The following is a 21,004-nucleotide window of genomic DNA, read 5'->3' on the forward strand; positions in this document are numbered from 1 at the left end:
GTTTGTCATTCAGCAAAATTCAGGGTAACAGATTTGTACAAAAAAGTCAAAATATACCATAAATTCTGCCTGAAGTCTATTCTTCTGGACATCTTGGTTAGCAGTCTTCTTAAAAACACAGGGAGACTTACAAATTCTAATCCTTATGTAGCTGAGCTAGTGCCAACTGACAGACAACTGAGCATTAAAACCTGTCTCTGTGATGAAAAGGCCTGAAGTTACTGCAGTCAATAAAAGCTTCTGAAGTAGATCTTGAAATTAAAATCTTGCAATTCATAGTAGCACAGGCCAACATCAAAATCAAAACAGCGTTAAACAGATAAAAACAGCAGCCCACTTACCTCTACAAATGCCGACTGCAAACGTTGCTGTCCTTGGAGTCATTTGAGAGAGGGTCAGAGGCCACTGACCACATTTACCCATGGCCACACTGGACTTGGTGCACAACCTTTTCAGCTTCCCTTTCACCTGCTCTACATTCTCAGTCACTCTCACAGTGCAGATCACCAAATCACAGAATCAATTTGGTTGGAAAAGACCTCTGAGATCATTGAGTCCAACCAATGCTCAAACACTATCACATCAACTAGACCATGACACCAAGTGCAACATCCAGTCTTTCCTTAAACACCTCCAAGGGATGGTGACTCCATAATCTCCTGGGCAGCCCATTCCAATTTCTAATCACACTTTCTGTGAAGAAATTCCTCCTCATGTCCAACCTAAACCTCTCCTGAAGCAGCTTAAGACTTTGTCCTCTCATCCTGTCACCTGGGAGAAGAGGGCAACCCCCACCTGCCTACGCCTTCCTTTCAGGCACTTGTAGAGAGCATTAAGGTCCCCCCCAGCCTCTTTTTCTCCAAGCGAAACACTCCCAGCTCCCTCAGCTGCTCCTCCAACTTGTGCTCCAGACCCTTAACCATCTTTGTTGTTCTTCCCTGAATCCACTCCAGCACCTCAATGTCCTTCCTGAATTGAGGGGCCCAGAACTGGATACCATACTCAAAGTGTGGCCTCACCAGTGCCTAGTACAGATTTGCAGCCTCAGGCCCTTCCCTGAAAGTGCTACAGTGGACAGAAGGTGCCACATGACAAACCAAATCCCTCCCTGATGCACAGATCATTGTGCACGGCCATTCCTCTCCCAGTCCTCTCATAGGACTAGGCATAGTCATCCACAGTTTGACTCTCTTTGTGCCCCACTCCACAACTCTCATCCACTGCAGATCAGTGGTTCTGGATCCCCAGTTTAATAGCTGGCCTGCCCCAGAACTTCCCCTACAAATTTCAGATTCCACCCAAACTCATTGCTCCCACTCACTGAACTGATGGTCCCGCCTACCCAGATACTGATATTTCATTTAAGATGTCTCCCTCTACAATTTCTGCAGCCCAAACCCCTCAAGAAATCCTTGTAGAAAGAAAAGTCCTGCCTCCTGCACTTAACCATGCTTTTCAAACAAAAACAAACTTTAAAACCCTGCTTCTGAATTAAGTTCATCTTGATAACAACCTGCATCAAGAAGAGTCTGAAGAGCAGAAATGGAAGGGGGCAAAGTAAAACTAATTAGTTGGAAGAATATGGAATATGAATTAACCACCTAAATGACAGGGACTTCCAAAGCAGCCATTATTGACATTTTAAATTGGTCCAATAACCAACCTTAATACGTCACAAAGAAAAGTAAAAATACAATGAAAATTTCAGTTAAGATCCCATTCTGTGAACATCTGGAGATGATAACTCAGTGTAAAAAAATGGCCACACTTAGGAAATCAACAGGACAATCTGGCCTCTTCTTGGTCACTTACCTGGGAGGGGAGAGGAAACAACAAGTAGACCAAAACATTATCTGAAAACACTGTGAATCACAAGAAAAAAAGTGATTGCCACTGAATGAAGGACTTTACCAGTAATAGTTGTCATTACTATGTGTAAGATCCGCCAATAACTAACCCAAAATGTAAAGACATGTCAGTGTATGCAAGCTCTGCTTAATATATATATGTGGAAGGTGGATAGCAAAGGTATGCCATCTACCTGCTCCTAATCTCCTCTCCCTCCCAAACAGAAGTCACACACAGCCACAGAACAGTTGAAGTTCAAAATCATCTGGTCCAATTCCCAGCTCAGAGCACAATGAGACGGGACTCTGACCAGCTGGGTTTTGAACACTTGCAAGGATGGAGGCTCCACAACTCCTCTGGGCTACCCATGCCAGTGTTCAACTGCCTGCACACTAAAAGTGTTCTCTAAGTGTTCCCAGCATCTAGTTGAAATTTACTTATAATCTCCACTTGATTTAGTTGCTCCAAATGAAGATGTTATTCCAAGCTATGGAAAAAAATAAGCTTTTCAAATCTTCAGTTAAATAAAGCAGTTATTACATTCTTCAGCCACCAGTATTCAGAGCTCAATCAATTTAATAGATGTTAGTTTATGTTAATATATTGAAATCAGCCTGCTGAGAGAGGACTGCCACATCCTAGGATTAAACATATTACCCCTAGAGAAGTCAAGGAGATGGATATTTGTCAGTTATCTTTCAGAAGACAAAGTGGGAGCATACTTCTTTCAATACTTGATTTTTTTTCAACACTTGCTAGCCCAGAACATGTGAAAGACAGACTGTCAATCTCCTGTCTGTGGAAACAGTGCCATTGCAAAGCAGTATTGGACATGCTGTTGTGATTAACATGATGCAGTAAGTTTTAGAAATAAAATAGTATTTCATGTGTTTTCTACATTGCCATTGTTTAAATTAGATCTTCAATAAAACAGAAACAAATTGGTAAAAAGCATGTGTCTGTCAATTTGAGACCTGACCTAGGCACTGTAAGACAATAATTTAAAAACAATAGGTGTTGCCCAACATGTGGCCAACCTATACATTAATTTAAAAATCCATCTAAGAAATTATGTAGTCTTTCCTATTGACATTCCCTCCAATGACAGAAGACAGTGATTCTACCCACCCATTTGAAACTGCATTAACTAGAAACATTAGAATCATACTTTACCCTCCTCTTTTTTTAAAGGTGCAAAAGTGGTAGGCTGTTACTGACTAGGTCTTGATTCCCATCTCCTTTTTCACAGTACCTCTAGCATGATACTTAATGGCAAAAAAAGCAACCTTTCCAACCCAGCTGGTTCAGCGGTACTATAGAGATGTAGTGTGCTCAGGCCTGCATGAAAACTAGTGAAACTGAGCCAGTGGCCAATCTACCCAAGAAAATACTAGGAGGCAAGTTGGTGAATGTTGTTCTCTGCATGAAAAAAAATGTCTTCCAAGTCTCCACAGATTACACTTCCTCCATGCTACTTAAGAGATACAGGCTGCAATAGCTCCCTGCCCTTCCCCTCCAGAGGATTCTCTCTACCCAAATGCAGGTGAATCCCCTAGACAAGATTCTGCCTTACATAAAAGTGCAGTTTCATAGAGACTGCTGCTCACTCTGCCTGTGCTCTGAGCCAGCTGGTTGGAAATGAACCCAAATCTGAAAACATAATACAGAAAAAGCTCTCCTGAGAGTACATTCCCTTTGGATAGGAACTTGTTCACATCTCCCAAAAAGAGCAGAGGCAGAAGCACGCCAAGTTTGTATGCAACAGTATAGACCTGCCAGCTTTTAAAATCCACACTGAAATCACAGCGCAACATTATAAAACCAGTGTTAGTGCAAGATAGACCTGAACTTGCTTGCTCTATGCCACAAGCTCTGAGAACACCAACCAGCTCTGATGCAGTCAGCAGGACATACTACTTCAGCTCCAGGACAGCATTTTCTGTGATCATTTCCTTGCTCCCAGTTGGCTCAAAAGACAGGCAAAGCAAATGCTGTCTGCAGAAAAACCCTCTGCAAACGTGACGTATTTCAGACTGTGCATGAGAATGGTGGTACATTTCACTTGTTAAATACCACATATTCATCTGTTAAGACTAAGGACACATCATTTATTTGCATAGATCTTTAACTTGACACTACCAAAACTTTAGGGGCTGTCGACAAAGACTTCAGATGACCTAGAAATTCGCTAAGGGAAAACTGCCGGATATGAATATAAGTAGCAGTTCCTCAGCAACTGCTAAGTGGATCTAAATACATTGTATAAACAGATTAGCCCCAAGACCAAATCTGAATAAATGAAAGCTGTACACATTCCTAGCAAGTCAGACAAGTAAAAAAGTGCATTATCCACACTTGGACAATCATAGCACAACACCAAAATGAGGTCTTATAATTCAAAATGAGGTCTCCTTCAGTATAATTAGAACATTAGCCATTCTCACCTTTCTGAAACTTAAGGATGGCACTACTAAGCAACTGTCTGAGAAAACAGAAGATGAAACTCAATGACAATGCAAACACAAAGTAACTCTAAATAACATTAGACACTAAATCGTCAGCTGCTGTTCAAGAAAGATCAGAGGATCACTTGCAAGCTTATCTGAAAATAATCATTCAACACTTAGCAACAATCAAAATTCTACAAATTCCTAGGGCAATAATGATAAAACAGAAGTCTGTTTTGAATATGATCTGAAGTCCTCAACACTCCACCTTAAAAAAACCACAACATACCCTAACCTTACATATCCAAAGCAAAAATCCGAAACAGTGATCAGAAATACAAAATGGTTTCTGTTCAAAAAGATCACTTACAGATCAGGACACTTCAACCTGGAAAAGATATCACCAGGAGAACAGGATAAAGACTTAACAAAATCACAAATTATTATGGAAATGCACACAATGAAAGCACCTTTCATTATCTTTCATCACACTAGAATGAGAAGGTATCAAAAGGAAGAAACAGGTCAACTTCCATTGTGGCACATTCTGCCAAAGGTCATTGATGAAGAAGAAGTTGCAGTCCCTATTTCAACAAATCTAAGCAATACCACAGATGATAGTTTTACAAATGCTCATTACATAGGATGATTCAGATGGACCTCCAGCTCAGAAAAATCCCTAAATCCCTGACTACTGCAAAGAGGAAATGCTGTGTCTCCTGTCCTCTTTCTCTAAGCAAAGGCTTTTTCCTATTATCATGAACTGAACACCAGTGGGCCCCATAGTCTGAGCTCCATACAGATTCTCAGTTTGAAAACCACGTCCATTTACAAAGAGAAGCAACTGATGAAGCAGTAATTTCTTTTCTAGGAGCAGCGTTATCAGCACAAACAACAGCTGCTGATTGTTAAAGACTGTCTGAAAAACATCTCTTATCCCTTTCATCAAAAATATTGTTCATCTTGCAAACACTCCAGTCATGCTTCCAGAATTGCTAGTGGTGGTGTCACCTGACAGGTGTGGTGTGTAGGCTACTCCGTACAGAGCTGATGGTAGCCTGCCTCAACAGTAGCCTGCTCAGCAAATGGCATCCTTTCAATGTGCTTAATTTCATTCATATGAATTGAGCACACACATATAAAAGAGAAGGCTTAAGAAATACTAGCACACTACGAAAGACTAAAATTTCAGTCAAATGTGTCATTTGATGCCAAGAGGCAGAAGAGTTTGCTGGCTCAATCCTGTAGAACTCAAGTGCTGGTCTTGTTTCTTGAACTAATTTCTCTCACCTTAGAAAATTTTCTGCTCCTCTATGGTCCAGTCTTTTGGTTGGGGATTTTCTTGGTAGTGGCTTTTTTTTCCTGCTTGTTTGGTTTTTTGTTAATTTGTTTTTTGGAGTGGGGTTTGGGGGTGGAGGGAGGGTTGGGTTTTTTAATACACTTCAAAATATAGAAGAGCATAAAGGCAATTATTATTATAGCATATTATTACAATACATAAATGGTAATGTCCCATACCATACTTTTGCAATTTAAAACAATCCATCTCAAAGCTTTTCATCATGAATCAAATACTTGCAGGAAGTTACAGATACTTACTTAAGCTGCTTAGCTGGCGTATGATAGCAGCAAGGGTGCTATTTGTTACACATTCCAGTTCACTTGTAATTCCCTCTGGCAGAGCTCCTCGGCAGAGATGCCGTGGTTCAATGTTCCTTTTCACCAAAGGCATGGCTCACAATCTGGAATTTACAAACAAATACATATGACATTTACAAAAATGAAATTAAGAGCTCTGAATCAGTGTAGCACACATTCAGGCTTTTTTTCTCCAAAAAGCACTTTACCTTTCTTCTTAAAGCCTTGCTTCAGCCTTCCCACTGTAAGACACTGTACAATTCCTACCAGGGCACCGCAGTTGTCCACTCCTGCCAGAATATGACAGGAGCATGCGGAGCAGCAGAGTAAAGGCAATATAGCTCATGTAGGCTTTTTGCCTTAGATTTGGTGTAAGATTTACTGTATGCACAGACTTGTGCTGCAGTTCCAGAATCACTGACTTGAGTGCACATTTGCATTTGGAAAAAACTGGCAGTCCCCACAGGAGTGGCAGGAAAGGTCACTGTCTGGAGCAGGCTGGCATCCTGTCTTGGCAAGCTGGCCACCAACAGACCAAGCAAGCACTACACCCCCCAGTGACGTCAGACACCGACCTACCCCAGCCCTGACAGTTTCCAGCAAAAATGATAAATTCATCTGGCATGTAAGGGCAAGTGCCTCTCAGAATTAGGCTGCATGAGGAAGAAGATGGTTTTCCACAGGGGGAGCTACATGGCATTCTGAATGGGATAAGGGCATTCACTGAACAGCTTTTGGGAACATGCCAGATGCAGGAAGACATTTATCTGAGAAAACTAAGGTTGTCAGAATTGGCTTTCTTAGAAAAATGAAATAAATGAGGATGGCGTCTTCGTTCCAGTCCAGACCAAGGGGAGGGTCCAGGACATTGTGTTATTTGATACCATCTCACATCATTGCCAGGGGCAGGGAAGAGGGATTCCTCTCTCATTTCCAAGAAGCAGTGCATTCCTCTACAGCCAGGAACAACCTGGCTTCTGTCAAGTCAGGCTCTACATTTTTTGAGCATTTTTGCACGTGAATCATTCTCTCTTTTTATATGCTTATTAATATTGTTGCTGCTAGTTTGTTTTCACATCTCATTGCTGTTTCCAGTAAATTGTTCTTATCTCAGGCTGTGATCTTTGCCTTTTGTGCATCCAGTTCTCCTCTCTGGCCACCCTGGGGGCTGAGGGGCAGAAGAGGGGGAGAAGAGGAGCAAGCGAGTGAGTGTGGTCTGTAAAGTCTCGGGGGGAAACTAAAGTGTGGAGTACCATTCCTAAACCACAACAGACGGGGAAAACAAACACAAAAAGAGATCTGAAAGCATCACAAAAGGGCACAATGGCATAGAAACACTGTCCTGCAGAGAGCAGCTTTGAGAGCAAGGATGCCCAAGTGAGACAGAATTCACCCAAGAGGGAAGCGATATAAAACAAAAACATCTAAAGCAGTTTTCTTTAAAACTATAGTCAATTCAATGTCCATGTACTACTCATGAATAATATTCTGTTTAAAACCATGTGGCATGGAAATTTTCTGGAACAAGAAGTTACATTATTACCAAGGACATAGTTCATTTGGGAAAGACTTAGCTGAAAATTTCTTTTTTACTGTACTAAAGCAATTAAAGTAGCTTTTCAGTTTCCCTAATTAAAATCACATTAGTAAATTTAAAAAATCCTTTTGCCTTTCAAATGTTGCACAGTAATTTTTGTAATTACTTCCGCCTGAAAATTTAAAATATTTTATTCTCAAGAACATTTCTAAAAGCTTAACAGCCTTAATGAACAAAAAGAAACTATTTAACTGTAAGACTATTTCATAACAAGTCAGGAAGGAACAAACTCATGACTTCTAAGCAGCAGTCTTGAATTATATTGTACGTCTTTCTTAACATGAGATAATTTGAATATGTCAGAATTTAAGGTTAGCTGAATTTGCTAAATTTTACACAGCACATTAGAGGTAATAGAGGAACAATTTCTGTATTTGATAAAAAAACCTTCCTGCTTCTGTTCTATGTTTTTGTATTCCTCTACAAACATATATTTGAAAATACTGCTTCATACCCATTGCAGACACTTTTCTGAACTTGATCAAAAATAAGTCAAAACTGGAAATTCACTATTACTGAAGAGCAACATCTAGCACCAACGCTCTGCAAACAGGCTAGTGCATTGGAGCTACAAAATAGGAATAATTATGAGGAATTCGTCCACTTTAATGTAAATGCTACAGTGAAAATGCATTTCATATAAACATAATTTATAAGAAATAAATCAAAAGGAGCACAAATTAGTGCTAAATTAATTATATGATGATTTTCCCATGGCTTTCTGTCTAGCATTCTCAGAGCTGACCCCTGCCCTTGCCTTTTGCAGTTCACCCACCTCCCTCACTAGCCCACACAGCACTCTGGGCCCAGCTGGAAGCTGGATGAGCACTGCCCAGCTAATCGTCTCTACCTCTTGAAACACCTTCCATACTGAGTACAATCAGAATGCCTTCCACCAGGAGCTCATATTTAAGTCTCTTCTCCACATAATGTTCTTTTTTGCCTGTAAAAGCTAATTTGAAGAAAACATACAATTGCAGTTTGAGCTTTTTGTTTTCTTGTCACTTACTAACGAAATGGTCCAGTGTGTTCAAGAGCTACCAAGGGAGTGACAGACCAACACATGAAATACCATTTCTCTAAAGAGCAGGCTAAAGCACACACCAGGGCTGAGGGTAGGGAAAAATAAACAACTTTCATATTTGAATGCATGATTTAAATTATTATGTAGCAATCTCATTTCAGTTTGAAGTTTAATTCTAAAAGATAAACTGAACACCAATGAGTAAATATATGCAACAAATTAAGCAATCCACTACCTGCTCTTAATCAGAGGGAAAAAAAAAGAACTCTGCAACTGCAATAAATTTCTTCTAATTTAAACCCTTTACCTAACTGCATTAAACACTACAGACCTATTTAGATATTAACCCATTACTAAGTAAAAAGCTTGTGTCCTTACTACTAAAGCACAACCACCTTTTTCTTCACCACACACAACTCAGATGAACTTAATCCTTTTCAAAGAAAATGCATGAGAAGTGAGGCTAAATTCATTTCAAAATCTATGTAGCAAGAAGTTAGACAAGGAATCAAGACAAAACAGGTCTCTGAATTACAGGGTCTTCATGAGACACAACCAGACTGAAGGGAATGTGTTACCAGGAGCAGAAACCAAGAATTTGCAATGGCAATTCCATTGCCTTCCACATTCATCTTCCACCTGTTTTGAGTCACACCCAGTCCCAGTTTCTTTCTAGACAAGAAATACACTGTGATGTCACTATATTAAATACACTGGCATTTAGAAATCATATTTAATTTTGCAGTACAGAGGTTTAATGACTTCCCTTCAGCTGTGGTTTAACCCTAGCCAAGAGCCAAGCCCCCCACAGAGTTGCTCTCTCTGTCCCCCACCAGCTGGATTAGGGAGAGAATCAAGAGAGTAAAAGATAGAAAACTCATAGGTTGAGATAAAAACAGTTTAATAGGGAAAGCAAAAGCTGCCCACACAAGAAAAGCACACCAAGGAATTAATTCACTGCTTTCCATGGGCAGGCAGGTGTTCAGCCATCTCCAGAAGGGCTCCATCAGACATAATGGTGACGTGGGAAGTCAAAGTACTGCACCATCACTCCAAACATTCCCCCTTCTTCCTCCTTCTTCTCCTCACTTTATACACTGAACATGTCGTCACATGGTCTGGAATACTCCCACGGTCATTTTGGGTCGCCTGTCCCAGCTGTGTCTCTTCCCAAATCTCCCAAGCACCCCAGTATTCTCCTTGACAATGTCAAAGTACAATAAGCAGAAAAGGCTGTGGCTCTGTGTAAGCCCTGCTCAGCAATAGCACCCCTAATTTATCAACCCTGGGTTCAGCACAAATCTGAAGCACAGCTCCCTACTAGCCCCTGTGAAAAAAATAACTCTACCCCAGCCAAAAACAGAACACCTCCCATCCACAAATAACTGAAAAATCTAATGCAAATAAATTAATATTTTCAAAAATTATGTCAGTGCAGTAGATTGGCCCCAATCCTAAATTGGTAATTTTTTTACTCATTTTACCCCAGGTAAATACACAATGAAACCAAAGACTTATAATTTGGATAAAGGGGTTCATCTCCACTGTGAGGCCACCTACGCTTGACAGCTGCCTTTAAACCATCAGCTACATCAAGCAGAAGAGAGGAAGACTCTAGAAAGATGCCATATTGCACATGTACAACTGGCTGAAGTGGAAATGTATGACACACTAGTGTCAGACCAGAAAAATCAGAGGAGTCAAAAGGGGAGAGAGGAAAACTAAGAGGGTGAGATGTCGCTTAACATCTCACTAAACCCATGCGTGCCTCACTGGACATGGATCAGATTCGACATCTGGCTGGACTGAACTCTGACTGCAGTACAAACGGACACTGCACTCCAAACCCTCCAGGCATCAGCAACTCGATTTCCACACACATTCTGAAAGAACAGGACATCAAAAGCTTGAATTACCTTAGATCAACTCTTTAAAATTCAGATTTTCCATGCTTCCTCAGTATTCTCACCTCCCTTTCTCTTGTCTCTTCCCCTCCCATAAAAACTTGCATAACAACTCCATAACAACTTGCCTTTTGTCTTAAAATTAAAAGGCACTTATCCCAGTATTCATTGCTGTAGAGGCAAGTGTGCTATGGGAAGACTTAATCAAAGCATTTTTGCTTTTCTTTGCATGCTTCCCCCGCAGCCACAGAAGTACCTCTCCAGGTCAACTCAGACTGCCTTCCCCTGGACAGCAGCTGCTAAACTGCTTGCAAGAAGTCTGACACTGCCTTGGCAAGCCAGATTCTTAAAAAATCATGTAGAGAGCAGATGTACAGTAACAAACTTGAAAGATGACAAACACCATGTGCAATCTTTCCAAACAACAGCAGACAACAGCTATTAGAAGAGACAAGATGAATTTTTCAAATATTTGAGCTATTGGCAAAAAACTCGAAGTATCAGCTGTTCCCCAAACCTGCCTTTTGTCCTTTCACATCCCCCAAAAGGCACTGCAATTTACATGAGTGCTAAGAATAATGTACGTGAATTCCACAGTTCTTTATTTTAAATTCTTTACATATTCACAAATGCCACAAAACAAATTCCGATTCATTAAACAGCCTCCCTACTTGTCAATGTTTACTTATTACATTTTCCCAAAGACACTGTTCAATCCCTTTCTTAAACTCTTCAGAGATTTCTTCTTATATCCTCTAGTAAAATATGACAAAGCTGAACATTTTACATGAAAAAGAGCTTACTATACATCAATTCTAAATTCTCCCTGAATATAGCCTATTCTTTTCAGAGAGCTTTGGAGCTTTCCATTGATGAATCTCCCAGCTCTCTATACATACCATAATTCTCTTTCTATGGAGAAGAAAAATGAGACAGTCTGAATACACAGCTTGCCATGAGTAATGTACCAGATGGGATTTCATTCAGAATTAAGCACCTAAATTTGTATGACTACATATATATGAGCTCAGCAGAAGCCCAGAGAGCAACCAAATCCCTGCATCTCTTGACAGATACAAGAATGACATGGTGTGCTCAAACACCTCATGTGCAAGCTCTGATAGGCACTCACCTGAATTTCAGTGTCTGAATCGACAACTGCCTTTCACCTCATCAAAACCAGAGAAATACTGTTGGATTGTTCACATCAAGCCACACAATCAAGTTACACTACCTCCTTATCACAGTCTCCATGTCTAGGGCATTCCAACATTTAAAACCTTTACAGACAGTTAAGTTTCCCCATATCTGATGTCCTAATGGTCAATTCAACACACAATTTCCAACTCTAAATGACACCCAATTTGGTAATACTGACTATTTTCCTGTTCAAGTTTGTAATTCTAGATTGCCTGCCATCACCCACCTTCAAGATTCATGTATGTGCTAAACTGGAATAGAAGAGAAAGCAGAAAGGTGAAAGACCCCAAGCACCAGCTTTCGAGATGCTCTCCCATGCCCATTCTTTTTCCCCCATGGAGGTGCCATTATCACAGATCTCCATGTCCTCCAAAGGCTCTTCACCCTTCACGAGATGAAAGAAAATGGCTACATGGAGAATAAACACTGCTATTCCTCCTATCCTAATGGAAGGAAAGGAATAAATATGCCTTAAATGCATGCTCCTTTCTGGTTTTTCCTTAGTGACCAAGAACCTGATGTTTGTGAACCTTTCCTACTTGTCATCTCTGAATGAACAGTAATGACAAGTTAAAAACAAACCATAGCATATATTCTGGAAATTACTGAATTCAAGATTTATCTAATGTCGTTCTTCTGTACAGTTAAACGTTTTGTGCTTTTTTTCCTTTTTTTTTAAACTGGCTTCATTCTAACAAGAATGTGAATCCACATTCTGTATAGTGCAAAACAATACAGAATATTTAGCCATCAGTTATTGTCTCACAGTGCTCTCTAATACTACTGAATTATTTTTTATCAAAAGGCATCCAAACAAGACTCATTTTTAATAGTCTCTTCTAGCTATTCGAATTCTATCAAGTATGCAATTCATCTCTCAGCCGCATTATTATGTAATTTGTATCGAAACAAAATATTGTTTCACTAAACCACAATCATGCTTCAAGTACCAAGTACTTTACTTTTATTACAGCTAACCCAATCTAAGGGACATTGTATTTTTTAGTTAATATACATATTTTTTCACATTTCACATAATTTTTAATGCAACTCTCTTGATTTTGATAGGAGTTTGGAGATGCAAGAGCAGACTTCTGATATAACGATGCACAAAATCTAACAGAATTCTATTTCCTAAGGATAATTAAAAATCAAGAACATTTCTAATCCACAACAAACCACATCTTTCAACAATAAAGTGAAATGCCTAGAAAATGTCCTCCTCACTAAAAGTTAATGTATAGCCAATCCTATCACCATTGTTTCCACAGATCTTCCTCCTGATAGCCAGGTCTGAGTGAAAGGGATGAGAGTCAAGGCCGGAATGAAAGCAGGTTTTTCCTCTCAGTATCAGACCACCACGTCTCATCTTCCTCTCGCATCATACCCATCGTAGTACTAGCAATGATGAAAAGGGCACAGGAATTCCTAAAGCTATTTTCTTTCTTTAATAGAGCTCTTCAATGTCTGTTGCAATGAGCTGTTTCTGAAGGTTCACCAACTTGGACGGTTGTTTTGTTTTCTTTTCTTTATTTGGCAGAGTTTTTATCTGTGCTGAGATCTTCAGGGCAGATTTTATGGTCCAGTGATATTATGAAGGAAATCAAGGCATTAAGTAATGACAAGAGAAAGGACAACAGGAGAAGGGATGGTAATTAGTTTTGCTTATCTGTAATCTAAAATTGTATGGATGTACATTTTCCTAGTCATCCCTTCACATCTCCAAAAGACTTGTAAGAAGCAGAACAATAGCTACCTCTATTAACAGAGTGGGCCTGGAACACAAAAGTTTGCAGAACCATCAAAAGGTGAATGCGTTAATTCAGGAATTTCCATTAATTAAAAAGTTGGGAGAGAAAAAAGTGAAAAGATCTTCACAGTAGTGAACATTTATGGTACTCTATATTTAGTTCTCAATATTTCAGATTGACTATAAATATGCATAGAAAAGATAACATTCACAAACACAGGAAAAGAGGCCCTGAGGATGATTCACCCTAAAATTAAGTAGCTGTTCTTTCCTTTACACTATAGACTGTAATATAAAAGGCTTTAAAATAATATCAACAACTATGATGTCAGAAATTGACTTATTTTCTCTACAGCTTTCGGGGTGAGTATTTTGGGGTCTTCTCCCCTTTGTTCTACAGCCTGTTTGCATTACCTGCCCACTGTAGCTCAAGATGATCTCTGGGCACCTGCCATTCTTTGATAGTGTCAAAAGTCTCATCAACTTATGCTTAAATACTTGTGTCTACAGTTTACTGCCAAGTAAGAGTCCCTCAGTGAAGAAGACTGAGGGACCACTTCAAAGTTATTGCATTAACTTTTTCCTCTCCACAGAACTGTAATATTTCAAAGCCACAATCCCAAGAATAATTTTTCCCATTCACAATACTTTTCACAGCAGTTCTGAAGAAAATAAAAAGCTTATCATCAGGAAGTACAGACAGATTATGATGAAGTTTCATCTCCTGCTCAAAAACAAGGGATCACCTACATCTCAACCAATTAAATGGCTTCATCATTGTTCAAGGAAGAAATAAAAGTATTTCTCACTCTCTGCTAATGAAGTCACTTAACTAAAGGTTAACACTGGTTTATCTCAGTTTCCAAGTAGGCAACTTTTCAAGCCCAACTGCAACATACCTATACAGGAATACAGAATGTATCTCCTGTATTAGGTTCTCACTGTTCAAATTAATGGACTTTGTCATTTATACTCACAGCATTTTTTCCACTGCCCAATATGCAAAAATCTTTGCCAGTAAATTGCATTAGATTTTTTAACTCCTGTTACTTAAATCTTTATACTTTTAAACATGTCTTATCATTTTCATAAAGATACAGGAAAAGCATATACATAGTATATTTGTCATGCTGAAGTATTTTTTTAAACACTAATATTTACTTAATTCCATCACCCCATTTCTTCACAGAATAACCTTTCCCCAGAACATCTATGCATATCCCTTAACAAGTTTTATGCTCTCTTATTTTCTCACGCTTATCTTTACCCTGAAAATGGAGATCTGAAACCTGATATCTTGGATTGTGTCACTTTCTTCTGATTATCTTCTGCCTTTAGAACAGCTTACGGCACTGCAGTAGTAGTTTCAGATTTTAAGCACCTAATTTTCAAATAACCTTCTTGAATCTGATTTCAAATTTCCATTCCTTAAAATTCTCTTCTTTGAAGGAAACAGAAAACTATGCAAAAAATACACTGTGGTACCACTGAACCTTTGTGTTAAGCTTTGAAATTCAATTTCTCCTTCACTAACACATTTTAGTCTTCCTTGACACCCAGTGTTACTCAAGTATCTATTCAGAAACAGATTTGCTTACCTGAAATCTAACAGAAGTTCAAAGAGTGCACAATACAATAGCTTGCTGCACTGAATCAAATCACTCTGCCAGCATCAGATCCACCCACCCTTTTCTACTCATTCTGTTTCAGAATGCAGATGATCCAGGGCACCTTCACACATGATTAAAGTCCCTCGCTTCTAAACCACAAGCTGTCCTTTCTCCATCCAAAATTTTGTTCATTAAGCCAGAACACTTACGTTTTATCTCAAAAGATGTAAGGCTAAAGGGCACTAAAGAAATTCAACTGAGTAAACTGAAAGACATCCACGAATGGTATACTTGTTTCTGTAAAAAAGAAAAATTCAGGGTAAAAAAAATAAAGTTCATTAAGAGCATGAACTGAAAAAACATGCACAGAAGTTTCTTCCCAAATAAGTAAATTTGAATCTGTTTTAACAGAATGCTATTCCCTGACACTGTGCTTAATGGTAAAGGGTGGCCAGCCACATCAATACAGCTGAATAGGGAAAATTTGGTTTCTGCCTGTATGGGTCTAAGTCCAGCCTGACTACCATTAAATTTATTAATTGTTCTATATAAATCACATTTTCTCTTCTGCCTTCTTTCCATAGCCACGTGAATGATCTTGGCACACAGGGAGTCATGAGACATCCCATTGTTTCTTTCTGCTGAACAAACAGTGACCAGCTTAAAGTATCAACAAAAGATGCCGACACGTTAATCTTGTTCTTAGCGTGATGGCTGCTCATCCTGCTCCTAGTCCCTTCCAGATGGCTCTGTGTGAAAGAGATGGTGGGATGGGGAACAAGGAATATTCCACGCTGTTCTGAACATCTGTTCCACTGCATTCATACATTTAAAAAAAACAATAAAAACCTTACCGCCACTATCAATTTTACAATTTCAACCTAACACTGCTAGACTAACACCTAACAGTGTAAATGTTATGCATGCACTTGAAAAGGAAAAAACCTCTTTTCAAATCATGTAAGAGCATTTGTTTTGTTTTTGCTATCTTAAGAATGGACTTGTTTCAATCACAAAGTACTTATGCTGCACTGAAAGCACGGTTTTCTTTCATATGACCTTTCTGTATTATACCCCAAGAATTTATTATCATCCCTTCTCCTACTCAAGCAAACAGAATTGAACTGAGTCACCATTTGTTTCCCTTTGGTTTTATTATTTGTCTTTACAGCAAAGATGCACACTATGCATTTGTTGGAGCTTGTTTAAATTTCATTTGTCCAGTTTGGTACAGCAGCTAAAAAATACTTTGCTTGTGCATATAAAGAAATAGTCGTAGCCTTTTGTTTTTTAAGCATGGTTGAAAGAAATGAAAATATAAATACCTTACTACACTATACTGTCTACCTCTCAAGTGGCATTTACCCTTTAAAATACCACCTCTTTCTTGAAAAGAAGCACCCAGCCAGAGCTAGGAGAAGCTCAGAACAGAAAGAGGAGGAAGCAGTGCTTTGTCCTACAGCACAGGAAAGAAGACTTAGATTGATCATCCTCCCCTTTTGTATCATCTTGACATGTGCGAGCCATACGGCTGCTGAATTATTCAGCTCTTTGTACTTGGAATACCTAATGATTACATGTATGAAAATTTAGAAGTACTGAAACACTGACTGGAAGAGCAGCAGATTGTAAAATCTAATTTTGTTTTGACCTTTAGTACCCTACACGGTAACATTCAGTGAGAAGTGTAAACCAGATGAAGTCAAAAGGAACAAAATCACAAAGCAGCAGAGAGCTGGTTATACCACCAAGCTAATTAGGTCAGGAACAGCCCTCCACTAGCAGGTCGAAATGCTTCCAGATGTCATCTGGAAACAGGCTTGGATCTTAATCAGATGTGAGCAGAGTTTGCTATGCAGACAGAGCCACACAATTCTCACTTTCCACAGCAAAACTCAGCAGCCCAGACAGCTGAGAAAATGTCTACAGGCCACTATCTCAAAACTCAGAAGTATTCCCATGAAACTGGCTAAGATTAATTAAGCCTTAAAAGTAAATCATGGTTCAAGTAACTTGCTGTGTACTGCAACACTAGTCATTCCCACCTGTTTAGTACCTGTTAATTTTTCTAGCATAGTAATACCACAAAGCAACGATAATAATTTTTAAAAAATTAAAATATGACAAAACCAAGAGAACTGCTATCGAATAAACATTAGCACTTAATTAACAATTAGCCATACCAGGATATTTCCCACTTGAAGGAAATTTCTTTGCTCTCTACCCATCTACTGCAGTCCAAAAAGCATCATTACAAGTAGATTCCTTCTTCAGCTATCTGACAATTAAAATAAGACAAAGCATAGCTTTTCATGTCCCAGTTTAGGATACACCACTGAGAAGCTACTGTAAGTATGACTCTTTCAATACTCTCTTGAATGATGGCATTAAACACCTTGCAGTGCTTACTTTAAGCCTGTTTTGGTTATCTGATGCACTTTCTTTTAAGAGTTTAGTTATATACAGTCACATTCTATCTACCCTACAGAAATGGAAAAACTATGTGACAAGAGCCATTATCCTATAATTTCTTTACACTGCTTCAGACAATTTGATGCTGGAAGAACTCATAATAGAATATTGAAACAACTGTAAACAAGCCTTTTCTTAGTGTTTCAGACTACAGTAATGTACAAATAACTCCTGCAGACCATTTAAAGTACATTTGTCCCAGCCTTCCTCCTTCACAAATAGCAAGGGTTATCAGAAGCAAATGCCTTGATTATATAAAGAAAACCTAAGTTGCAGCTAGGCTTGCTGACTTACACTGATCCCATTTAACAGAGCCTTACTGGATTTAAAGTGCTCGAAATAACTGTCTGGGTCACAGCCCATGTGATAAAGGCCACCTGGTGAGGCCTCAGGAGCCCTCCTGCAGGGACAACATGCCATTCAGATCCTCCAATGACCTCAAGCTAAACCAGAAGCAAATTCAGTAATTTGTTTCTCAGAACTCCAGTTAACCTTACATTGGAAGGGAAAGTAAAAAAGGGATCAAGGATTGAATTTTTTGTCAAATAATATCCATTTTATGGCAATACAGAGTGTTCCCCATTTCCCATACCTAATATTCACCATGAAAAACCTTTTAAAACAGAATTTTTCTGAAAAAAAAATATATATCTATTGTTAAACTGTTTTTACACACAGCAGTTGGTCTAAAATGTCACATGGAAGTGTTACATTTTCACATAATTCAGTTAATCTAAAATTTAAAATGCCACAGGGAAGTGTCAAGTTTTCTTATAGTTCTTTTCTGTACAAGAAACCCTCTGGATGTCATATATGTATATACACACAAGTACACTTTGTGTACATTTATGTTCTATATATACACATGCAATTTATACACATTTATTATAAATATGACACAGAGATGATGGAAGAGACCAATAATGTAGGTCAAACAGTAAAAGAAAAAGCGCTTAAGATTAATGTTGAATTGCCATGATACTTTCTCCACCTCTACTCCCAACAAACCTCCTCCACTCCTAGTTCTCACCAGGCAGGAAAGACTACCACTGGGAAACACCTGCAATGATGCTTTTTCAGGCTACCACACTATGTATCACAATCCTTAAAATACTTTGCAGTCAAAGCAACTTCAATATCCATCTGAACAGCCATACTACAGCAGCAGCAATTTCCTCGTGTATGTCAGGAAACACACGGACAGCCCAAGAAGCGGTGTAAAGAAATTATAGGATAATGGTTCTTGACTTTACCTATATACCAGAAACCTGGAAATGGCAACTAACCTATGTGAGGGAAAACCAGATTTATTTTGGGTGCTTTCATGGAAAAACTGAACTAAACGTTTTGTGTCTGGATCCAACAGCTGAGTCTAAGTGATTGAAAATTCCCAACTATTTTTATCCTGAGCCAAGTGTGCCATCTGTTCCCACAAAGTCCATCTTCTGGTAGCTACTCTACTACAGCACTATCACAAAGTGCCATGTGATCGAGGACTGGTGTATAAATCAAGAAAGATACTACGAGTGACAGAAAGCAACACTCAAGACAGTAGTAAAAATAAAACCCAAAGAAAAACAACACAAAAAAACAACCCACCACCCCCAAAAAAATCACCACAAAGCTCAAGCAGCCTTATCAAGGTCCCCTGTTAATACAGCTTTTTGTGTTGTGGTTATTTCACTCTGGTGCCTAAAGAAGGCTGAGCTCTGGTCAGAGACTTTCCCAGGGTGGGGACACATTTTATGTCTTTCCTACATGATCTTTCCTATGTGATCTGCCTGTGCACAGTAACCTGAGCACTAAGGATGCTATTTCCCTCTCCCAGCTAATCTTCCTCACTCTCCTCCACACAGTTAACATCTTCAAGTTAATCAGAGAAACCATTCCCACTTGACACATGAGAAATAAGCAATGTGTAATTTTTCAGTACATAAAATGAAACAGTAACAGTTACAGATGACAGCAGAACATCCAGTTATCACAAGTACAGGAGCTCCCTGTACCCCAACAACTGAATCACAAGTGAGTAACACGGGGTCCAGCAGAAATCAAGACAGACTGTACTCCTTTTTCCTGACCTTAGCAATACTGAAGACTTTTTTCAAACCTAATTTACACAGGCAAATATCCATTTGTACCTCTCACCAGAAACAGAATACTAAGAGAAATAAAACCACAGTAAAAAAACTTAAATCTAAACACACTTGATATATTTGTTATTGATATGTAAGGCATACTGAGATTGTAACCAGGTACAAAACATCACATCCTCTCTTGGTTTTCTGGCTCTTTTGTGACAGATCTCACGTGCTAGGATCACAAATTTAGATGTCAAGGTTCTGCCCACCATTACCTTCTTAATAATTCAACGTATAATGTTGGCCTCAGATTTTTCTTTTTCTGCTGTTTTGAGGTTTTAATAGCATTTTGTGTTGGAGTTTTGAGGGATTTTGGTTTTGGTTTTTTTGGGGTTTTTTTTTGTTGGAGTTTTCTTGGGGAGGTGGTTAAAGCTAAAATCAGTGTCAGGCAGTACTACAAGTAACATGCTTTGATACAGCAACACTGACAAAACCTCATTCTCATCATTAAAGAGATTTCCTCCTTACACATACAGTAACTCCCATTGTGAGACAAATAAGCTACTGTAAAACCATAGTGAGTCTCAGACAGAATTCAGCAGTTAGTCTTCTGTAAAAATCCCCTTTCAACACTTGAAGGCTGGAAAGAAAGTTGTGTTCCATGAAATCTGGCATTGTATCAACACATCTCCATGGAGCTGGCAGGACAGAAGTGCTCCAGAAACCAGCTTCAATGAAAAAAAGCATTCTTACCACATACAAATAATCACTAAGAAGAGGCTTAAGCAACTTTTTCTCCTAGCTAAAAATCGTCAACTCACAGCTAAGATTACTGGGGACGCAGAGGTTATCAATGACAACACTAAATTCTTTAAATCTACTTTATTCCTATATTTCAAATCAGTGTATTAAAATATCCCTTGTGGAACCTTTTGTCTGTCTTTCTTCAAGGCACCTATATATACATATATGACTTGAAAATGTAAACTTAGCTTTATAAGGAACTATGAAATTTCAGAGCCTAACCCTGAGTACTTGAAAGCATCACACTGCTTTATAGCTATGTCTGTAATTCTCTTCTTTTAGTCAATGCCAAGTGTGGGTAAATGCTAAGTGTGAACTTGGAGGAAAACAGTCTTACGTAGAATAATAAAAGCACAAAATACAAAAATACTCCATGAAAATACGTGGAGTCCACAATAATGAACAGCATGAGCCATCAGATTTTTCATGTGTGAGCCTCTGGGGATGTTCAAAGACTTCAGAGACTGCATTACCAAGTTGTGTGGTACAACAGGAGCATAAGCACCTTCAGAGCTGCATAGCTGCTGGTGATGATCCTGAGTCCAGCCTGCACACACTCTTTTTTGTAGGGAAACAGGAATATTTGTTCCAAGCTAGTGGTCTCCCAGTCCTTGGACCATCAGATACTG

The 21,004-nt window shown here is 38.9% G+C and overlaps 1 protein-coding gene across 2 annotated transcripts in view; it reads right to left on the reverse strand.

Moving 5' to 3' along the window:
- WASF3 (WASP family member 3) overlaps positions 1–21,004 on the reverse strand; it is a 65,412-nt gene that overhangs the window by 17,114 nt on the left and 27,294 nt on the right. For both annotated transcript variants that reach the window (XM_071434028.1, XM_071434027.1), the window contains exon 3: positions 5,895–6,037. In XM_071434028.1, the coding sequence (XP_071290129.1) occupies positions 5,895–6,027 (133 nt within the window). In that variant the 5' untranslated portion in view covers positions 6,028–6,037. The remainder of the gene's footprint in view (positions 1–5,894; positions 6,038–21,004) is intronic.

Source organism: Agelaius tricolor, unplaced genomic scaffold, assembly GCF_023055355.1.
Source record: "Agelaius tricolor isolate 1412-34295 unplaced genomic scaffold, bAgeTri1.0.p SCAF_9, whole genome shotgun sequence".
Taxonomy (NCBI): Eukaryota; Metazoa; Chordata; class Aves; order Passeriformes; family Icteridae; genus Agelaius; species Agelaius tricolor.